Below are 9050 nucleotides of genomic sequence, written 5' to 3'. Positions count from 1 at the left end.
ATTAAATTGTAATGGTACATTAAAATAAAAGCAGAGGACACAATTAAACTCTTATGCTTTAGATGAGATGTTGGCTATCTAGAGCTTAAGTATAGTGGGCATACAATGGGTACTCTGTAAGGCTTTTTGCCAGCCAAAATGGGAGAAAACCCCACCAACCTACACTGATACTCAGAGTATCTTTTGCCCGAAAGGGATTTTGAGATCACACCATCATCAGAACTCCTGCCAATACTAAAAGCAGAATACTGCGGATTAGCAGCACTCTCTGATTATGAGAGGCAGTACCTCCCACTCCAGTGTCTAACACAGACTACCAGTGCATACTGAGCAGTGCTGCAGACAGAATGCCAAAAGAAGAGCACTACCTGCCTCACTACAGCAGCTGATAGTTCAGGAGATGAGATATAAGAGCCTACCAAATGCATGAACGTCCACTTTCGCTTTTCACTACATAAAACTAATATCCATATGCACAGCCAGATGGTACTCCATCTTGTCTGCTGAAAAGAACATCATAGGACATGAATTTAGATAAACAAAAGGAGGAAAATGAAGTAAAGAAAATCCACATTTGAAATTTCATATCTGCATTTAATTTTATAAGCAAGTCAGAGTTCAAAAGAAGTCAATCATTTGGCCCAAAAAATGACAGAGACAAGAGATACAGTAGTCATAAATGCATCATGTCATTGAAATACGATATTTGTCATCACCTTGATCCTCTTCTCACAAAATAGTGCTATTCAGATTAGTTGCTACGAGTCTCCCCTTCTAGTGAAGAATAAAAACTTCTTTACCACACATAGAATAGTTCTTGTATTTATTTTTATTAAAATGAGTAAAAGAAATTCCATCTTCCTAAAAGAATTACTGATGTAAGTGTTGGGGTGAGTAAAGTTCTTATGTATCAAGTCTCCAAGCTGAGAAAAGATTACCGAATACACCAAGGATGGCAGCACAGAAAATGACTGAGTGCCATTTTTCATAACATGCACAGCGCAAGTTAAACACTTGCAAAGCACAAAGTTGCATTGGTACCGCCAAAGCCAAATGAATTTGTGAGTGCAATACGCCGCTTTGCAGTTTTCCACTCCTGAGCTGTTAATGGAACATAATTGAGATCAAATCCCGGCTCTGTTTGTTTTAAGTTTAAAGTAGGTGGCAAAATTCCATGGTAACAGGACAGTGCAGTAAAAGCTGCTTCAATAGCTCCTGCAGCCCCCAAAAGATGTCCTGTTGCTCCTTTTGTTGAAGAAACTGCAATGTTACGTGAGTGATCTTTAAAAAGTCTCTTGATCGCTTGATTCTCAGCAGCATCTCCCAGAGGTGTAGAAGTTGCATGTGCATTGACGTATGTTACATCTTCAGGCTTGATTCCAGAATCTTTTATTGCTGCAGACATACACCTAAGAAAAAAAGAAAAGACAGAATGCTGCATTTCCCATTATATTTTTGTCACGTGTACAAACCAAAAGCAAATCTACAGTGTTTGAAAACATTTAACAAATGCAAAAATCTGCAAAACGTACTTTACTAGAAATGTAAATGTCAAGAGATGGGTTCATTTACCTAAACTAACATCCACATTTAGCCACCCTAGAAATACAGCAGTGGTAAGGTCCACTACAAAATCAGACTTGCTGCTAAAAATTTGCTGATTAAATTCCTCAGTTGAGAAAAACACAAGTTGCAAGAAAAAAGATATAACAAGCTATCTCTACGGATTACATTAATATATCAAAGACTCTTTTCAATGCAAAATTTGAAAACATTTGAGAGAGAAATAAGTACCTGAAATGATTACAAAAACCTAAGTTCGCTTCAGTGAAGTTTCTCTAGTGTAGCTGACATCAATGTAACATTCAGTACAATGCTGCAGGAAATCCCCTTGGCATTGTAAGGGAAAGGAAGATTCCCTAGTCTTTACATTTTATTTACCTTTATATTTACAGTATTACAAAATAAGAAAAATTGCTCTATCCAAATAAAACATTTGGAGATGAAGGAAAAATTCTGAAGTTGTTGTGAGTTTCTTTTGCATGTTTTTAGAGGTTAGGAGATATCTTCTTCCCTTCCCTTGAGCAGCAAGGAGATAGCCAAATTCCTGCGCATTAAAATATTTACTGAAAATCATGCTGTTCCACTCTGACACCATATCTCTCATTCTGAGTTCTAATGACCCATGGCATATGACTGCCTCTATAAATAATGCTTTTTTAAGAAAACCACAGAGAGATACAGCTCCATATACGCTCCACACTGTGTTTCTTCTCAGCTTTCCCACAGAAAGGAGATGAGTCACATGCCCTTCCTTGCACACACATTTTAACTAAGCATCTCTGGACAAAAGACCACTGTCTCTTTTGAAATTTATGAAAACTAAGTAAATAGGATAGCACAGGCTGCTGGACAAATTGAAATGTCTCCATTACAGCCTTCTATTCTCAGAAGCATCCAGCTTAATTTAGGCTGTAGTCCACTGATTCTCACCATCAATACAGAGTAAGCCAACAATCACACAAAAAAGATTACTGATAAACAGTAAGGGAAGCAGATACATTAATTTAGTTTAATAAATAAGCTGCAAGGAACATAATTACTTAAGGAGGTAACAGATTATTGTGTAGAACACACTTCATATACACAATTCTGAACCTCCTTTCCTGCAGGTTCATTCCAACATATGTGAAAGTAGTTCTTAGAAGATGACAGAAAAATACATCTCCCTGAATTTTTTTGATGTGGCAAATAAAAATCCTGCAGAAAAGTAAGAGAAGCATATACATTTCATATTTAATTCACACGCCACTACAGTAACCAAATATTGTTATGAAAATTGCATTAAAATGTATTATCTCTTCCCAAGTGTGGAAAGGCTCTACATTCTGGAGATAGCAAGATTAACTTTCAGCTACTTCCCATTGCGAATTTAATTTATATGCTATTGCAATCATAAAATATACAAAAAGTCTGTTACAAGATATTGCTGTATCATCTCAAGGGTAAACAAAAGTCTGAAAATCTCAGTAAGACACTCCTGAATACTCCCACCTAAGTCTGTAGACCAATCAACTATGAATCAAATAGCTCTGAGGGAGATTTGGTATATTACACTTCTTGAAAAATCTGTTAATTCAATAAAGACGGAAACATACCTTTAGGGGAACATGTAGAAATTTGAACTATTTGCACAGTGATACACTGAATTTTGTTATTAAATATTCACATACATTCATGGTAATGCAAACTAGTAGAGATTCCTGTATCTGCAATAGCATTTGGCCCATACAAAGCTCATAAACAGTACACACACATCTAACTTAACTAGTAATTAGTTCAGGGATAAAGATTAGATGAATACCATCTACTTGTGAACTTCTTTAATGAGATTAACAATGATGAAGCTTTACCACCTTACCAAAGTGTACTAAAGTGTATTTCTGCTATACTCGTCCACCAACAGATAGCTGCATCACGGCAAAGTATTTAAATGTGATTGTAGCAGAGACGTATGGTCTAAACACATCCTTTACAAAACGCCAAAATCTTTTCTGAACAACAATAGTCACAATTAATGCTAATGACATTTATGGTAATTATTCTAATAAACTAGATTCTCCAAGTGCACTTATCACTTGGCGTTTCTTGAGGAATGCCATTCCCCTTCTGTAACACAACAAATGACAGGACCTGCTTTTGCAGTGGGGTCTCTCTGTGACAAAGGGTGAGGGAGTACCTCAAAAGGTTGTCATACCACAACAACCTTAAACAAGACTCATTTCTATGAACAGCTATGGGCACCAAACATAAAATATTTTCACATAGAGGAGGTTTTCATAACTCTACCCAAAAAGGCTGATTCTAGCAAAAACTGCCCTTCAGGCCATTACTAAAAGCAAAGGAAAACTGGGGCAAGACCTTACCAGGAGCTCTTTTGTTTTTCAGATTATATTCAGATTATTTTCAGATGAGTTTCTTGGTTTTTGGAATACTAATTCAAGACTGAATAGCATTTCTCTAGGAAAAGTATAAAGTAACAGAAACATAGGTGCCCATTATAATTAACATAAAAAGTAGCCACAGTAATCAACATATGGTTCTTACCTGAACGCACCATCTCCTTCTGGATTTGGTGCTGTTATGTGGCAAGCATCGCCCGACAGTCCATAACCCAGAACTTCTGCATAGATACTAGCACCTCTTCGCACAGCGTGTTCATACTCTTCCAAGACCAGCACAGCAGCACCCTCTCCCATTACAAACCCTTCTCTCTGTGAATCAAACGGCCGACATGCCATTTTAGGGCTTGAGTTAAAACTAGTGCTGAGGGCCCGAGCTCTTGCAAATCCAGCCAAGGACAAAGGACTAATGCAAGCCTCAGTCCCTCCAGCCAACATGACATCAACGTCACCAGAGGCAATAAATCGAGAGGAGTCTCCAACAGCATGCGCGCCAGTGGTACAAGCAGTTGACACAGCGTGATTCGGCCCTTTCAGCTGGTATTTAATGCTGATCTGACCTGCTGCCATATTGACTAAAATCTTTGGGACAAAGAACGGGCTGACCTTGTTATAACCCTTTGTTTTAAATAAAGAAGCTGTATCAGAAATCTCTTCCAGCGGAACCATTCCCATTCCAATTGCCACGCCAGCTGTTAAGCGGTCCTGTTCAGACTGCGGAGACCAGCCAGCGTCCTTTATTGCTAGCTCTGCTGCACCAATGGCCATGACAGTAGCAGAACTCATGGATTTGATCTCTGACTTCGATACAAAGCTCTCTTCTTTGAACTGACCCTCCTCGTCTCCCCGTGGCACACAGGCAGCCACTCTACACGGAATGCCTGCATATTCTTCCCCATCTAGTGACGTGATCCCACTGTCTCCTTGGAGAAGGCGCTTCCACACAAGCTGAGTCCCCACACCGAGAGGAGACACTAAGCCGATACCTGTAACAACTACTTTCCTTCGACAAGCAGGCAGTGACTTGCTGAAAGCTCTCCTGTGATTTCTGAAATGCAGATTCAAATTCAGACCGCGGAGATGAAGATTTGCAGTCTTTAAGAGATCCTGGAAACACTGCGAGAACATGGTGGAAATCAATCAATTCATGCACATTCCTGTAACTGGGGAGGGCAAAAAGACACAAAAAAAAACAATAAAGCAGCCAATGTGAGAAAAATTCCAAGTTTGCCAAGTTAACAACCTGCTTTTTACATGAAATACTATTTTCAGCACTGCAGAAAGGGATGCTGTTTCTGTGTCTGTCATCAGGAATAGTATGTGTTACTGCTGGGGGATGTAAAGCACTCACTATTAACTCCCCCTAGGGCTTTAACTCCCAGCTGACTGGAGATATCAACAATGAGCATAAAGATCTTCATTCTTCTGATGGAGAACTGCAAATGTATGTCTAGCCCTATCATGCTAAGGATGCCATCATCTTAACCAGGCAGGATGCTCTAGAAAGCTAGGTAACAGGAGTCAAGAGTCCCTTCCTGGTGCTGCCACTAGTGCAGCTAAGTATCTCGGGGAAGTGTCCTCACCTTCCTATCTCCACCTATGCTTCATCAGCCTTGGGTCATTTAGTCGGTCAGTTCTGATGGGTGGGGACAGTACCTCAAGTGTGTTTGAACAAGATGTATCACAACAGCACCTTGAAAGAGCTGCAAATTGAAAAAAAAGCATTTTGGATTGCAATCTTTTTTCAATTATGCGCAGGCTAACATTTCTATATTGTGATGTTTATGATCAAAGAGAAGAAAAAACAAGTATAAAAATAAATGATGTACTAAACACTCTCCTGACAGAACAGTTTTTCCAATAACATGTCTAGCACTTACATGTTACTCTGAGATCTGGCTTTGAACTATTTAATTGTTGGCCAGCAGCCATGAAGCATACAGCCTGCAGGTTTCCCAGCTCCCTTGAACATAACACCACGAGACTTCGCATATAATGAAATATGTCAAGTGTCAGCAGAAGTACTTCAGGCAGGACATCTCTGGCGAGAGGAGCACACCAAGCAGTAAAGCTGTAGTGCTGTGCCACAGCCCCGGTCTCTTGTGCCTTGTCTGGCCCTAGGTAGATCAGGAACTGGTCTGATTACATGCATCTGGCACACGAGAGCAGGAGGGAGGCTACAGTACAGCTCTGTGCACATCTACAATTACAGGCTTCAATAGGTCTGAATTTGCTGCTGATGCAAATTCTAAATCGGTAGGCATTTGCCAGCCCATCTTGATGAGGGAGAAATTAACTTTTATTTTTCTTCCAGTCTTCTGCAGCTGGGAGAGTCACTATGCTTAAAAACGCAAGAAGTTAAACACACACAGGAGGGTAAGTTTCCCTGTTTCCCTGTTTCAGGGCTCTTCTCATCTCTGCCTCCACCAGGGGTGATTGGACCCTTGTAAAAATAATTACTAAGGTTTGTCTTCAGCCAAAACACTATTTAAACAGCAACGGGCTCAACAGTCAGAAGTGTTTTTGACTGTTTTTCGGCAACAGCCAAGTGTTTTTTGCCTCATCAAAGGGGCAATACAGCATCCCCAGATATTTGGTAAAATACAAAGAGCTGGATTGGAACCACGTGCTGTCACAGGACTCGTGCGCTTCTGTTGAGAAGCGAGGATCTGCGCTTCTCTATGGCAGCAAACGTGCATAGCAGCACTATTAGCAAGTAAAAGCTAAAATTAGAGGTTACAAAAGTACACGGGGTTTTTAAAGGAGCCTGCTTTAAATCATGGTCCAAATTAGTCGGCTTTAATTACATTTGGCCAGTTAGCCTGGGTTGTATAAAAAGAGCGGAGAGATAGTTGGAGGAGTCACTAAAGGCGCGCACGTCGCACAGCCGCATACAGCTGCTATCAGGAGGCAGTCAGACGGCTCAACATAACGAGAACGACTGATTTGACCCCAGCCACGTCAAATTATCTGCGGCCATGCACAAAGCCCGCGAGCTATGGGCAACACGGGGGCCTCCTCAGGCCTCCAAGGCCCTCCTCGGGCCCCCTCCGACCTCCCCTGGCGGCGCCGCAAGGGGCAGCCTCTCCCGCCACCCCCCCGTCCCGCCGCCCCTACCTCCGCCGGACGCGCTCCGCCCCCCCCCCCCCGCCGCCGGCCCCGCAGTGGTTGGTTCCGCCTCGTCCTCCCGCCCCCCAGGCGCCGGGCGGTACCACTCGGGGGAGAAGGGGGGGGGGGGGACGGAGGCGGTGGTGCAGGGCCTGGAGGAGCTGGCGGCGTTTAGTCTGGAGAACAGTAGGCTCAGGGGAGACCTCATTGCTCTCTGCAACTGCCTGAAAGGAAGGTGTGGGGAGCTGGGGGTCGGCCTCTTCTCACAGATAACTAGCGATAGGCCTAGAGGGAATGGCCTCAAGTTGCGCCAGGGGAGGTTCAGGTTGGAAATGAGGAGACATTTCTTCTCAGAAAGAGCAGCCAGGCACTGGGACGGGTTGCCCAGGGAGGTGGTGGAGTCACCGTCCCTGGGGGTGTTTAGGGAAGGGTTGGACCTGGTGCTTAGGGACATGGTTCAGTGGGTGACATTGGCGGTAGGGGGTTGGTTGGACCAAGTGATCTTGGAGGTCTTTTCCAACCTGAATGATTCTGTGATTCTTCCACTCCACCTTGCCTCTACCTTGGTGCAAGTTTTCAACCCACACTTTGTTCCCCAGGTCCTCTCTTGAGTCCCCTCCTGCTGCGTGCACCTATCAGATACCTGCCCTTTATGAAGCCCTCCAGCCCCAGCTGGAAAAAAGTTTGTTTCTCCACACAGATGCTGAAATGGCATCAAAAAGGGCCGTAAGAGGTAAACCAAGGCAAGGTGGTAACTGACTTTATAGGAGTCTCTTGAAAACACGTACAAATAGGCCAACAGCACCAATGCACGCGAAAATAAAGTCTTTAGTTGGTCCTTCTGGATGCTGAAACAGCAGGGCATGATTTGGACTGCGACCAAGCTCCAGCTGTGCCTGACATGACACTTAGGAAAAAATAAGTTTTTACTTACGAAAAAAACATGGCACCGTACATCAAGTACATGAAACGGAGGAACTGTCGTGGCAGAGCACAATGTGGGTGCCAAAGCCACATCAACACAGACCTGAGGAACCTACTGCAGAAAAAAAAAAAGAATGGAAGGAGACAAATGGACAAGAATAGACAAAAAGAATGGAAGGAGAAAGTGCTATTTAATAAAGAAAAAAAATAGTTCTGTAGTATTTTTGAAAAATCAGGAGGCTATAGTAAGCTTCCATTTGGGAACACAGGTTGTTTAGCGATTTGTTGGAGGTTGGCACTTGATTTTCTATTTTTTTTTCCATGATTTTGCTTTAAGCACTTCCACAACCCACGATTTGCAGATGCTATACTTGAATTGATCACGGACGTATCTTAGAAGTGTAGCAACACGTCTTCAAATTTGAGAGGGCAGCCAAAAGTAATGGCCCCGTGCCTGTATAAAAAGCATGGAGAGGGTGTTACAAGCTGAAAAAAAAAAACCAAAACCAAACAAACAAAAAAAAACCACAACCAAACAATGTAGCACCACCTTATATCAAAACGTTACGCTTTGCACCAATTCTATAGTTTTGAGGGCCGGCCGGGTGCCTCACCCCCGTGGCTGGCAGTCGGGGAGGAGCTGCCGTAACCCCAGGGAACCCCACAGGACCCCCACAGCCCGCGCGGCGCCTTTAAGCCCCCCCCCACCAGCGGGGCGCTGGGCAGGGCCTGAGGGCAGCGCCCTCACCGCCCCTCCGCGCATGCGCGCTGCCTCCGAGTTGGGAGGGGGGGCGACCGCGGGGGCGTCGCGATGGCGGCCGCGGTGGGCCGCTCTTCCTCGGCGGGCTCCGCCGCCGTGAGCGAGCTGTGCCAGAACGGCCGCGACACCTTCCTGGAGGCCTCGCGGCTGCTGCTGACCTACGCGGACAACATCCTGCGGTGAGCCGGGGGCTGCGGGGGGGGGGGGGGGGTACGGGACGGCGCGGGGGGCGTTCCGGGGCGTCCCGGTTGTTTTGGGGGTGTTTGGGGACAAAACCACCAAAAGGAGGTGCTGGG

General features: G+C 44.1%; 2 protein-coding genes across 6 annotated transcripts in view; one reads left to right on the top strand and one right to left on the bottom strand.

Moving 5' to 3' along the window:
* Positions 1–573: 573 nt before the first annotated feature.
* The window catches only part of OXSM (3-oxoacyl-ACP synthase, mitochondrial), an 8744-nt gene continuing 267 nt past the window's right edge, over positions 574–9050 (bottom strand). Inside the window, exons 1-4 of one of the 4 annotated variants that reach the window (XM_080579139.1) lie at positions 8545–8664; positions 7080–8448; positions 4108–5125; positions 574–1409 (exon numbers count right to left, since the gene is read on the bottom strand). In XM_080579139.1, coding sequence (XP_080435265.1) covers positions 1007–1409; positions 4108–5090 — 1386 coding nt within the window. In that variant the 5' untranslated portion in view covers positions 5091–5125; positions 7080–8448; positions 8545–8664 and the 3' untranslated portion in view covers positions 574–1006. Of the gene's footprint in view, positions 1410–4107; positions 5126–5545; positions 5666–5842; positions 7013–7079; positions 8449–8544; positions 8665–9050 lie in introns of those variants that run through there. The other 3 variants (XM_080579141.1, XM_080579140.1, XM_080579142.1) reach the window with 3 other exon arrangements.
* The window catches only part of NGLY1 (N-glycanase 1), a 22728-nt gene continuing 22424 nt past the window's right edge, over positions 8747–9050 (top strand). Inside the window, exon 1 of one of the 2 annotated variants that reach the window (XM_080579137.1) lies at positions 8747–8933. In XM_080579137.1, the coding sequence (XP_080435263.1) occupies positions 8806–8933 (128 nt within the window). In that variant the 5' untranslated portion in view covers positions 8747–8805. The remainder of the gene's footprint in view (positions 8934–9050) is intronic. The other variant, XM_080579136.1, reaches the window with a different exon arrangement.

The sequence above is a fragment of the Anser brachyrhynchus genome (assembly GCF_964034855.1).
Source record: "Anser brachyrhynchus genome assembly, chromosome: 2".
NCBI lineage: Eukaryota > Metazoa > Chordata > Aves > Anseriformes > Anatidae > Anser > Anser brachyrhynchus.
The sequence above is the reverse complement of the archived record's forward strand: the minus strand, read 5'-3'. Positions and strand labels throughout refer to the sequence as shown.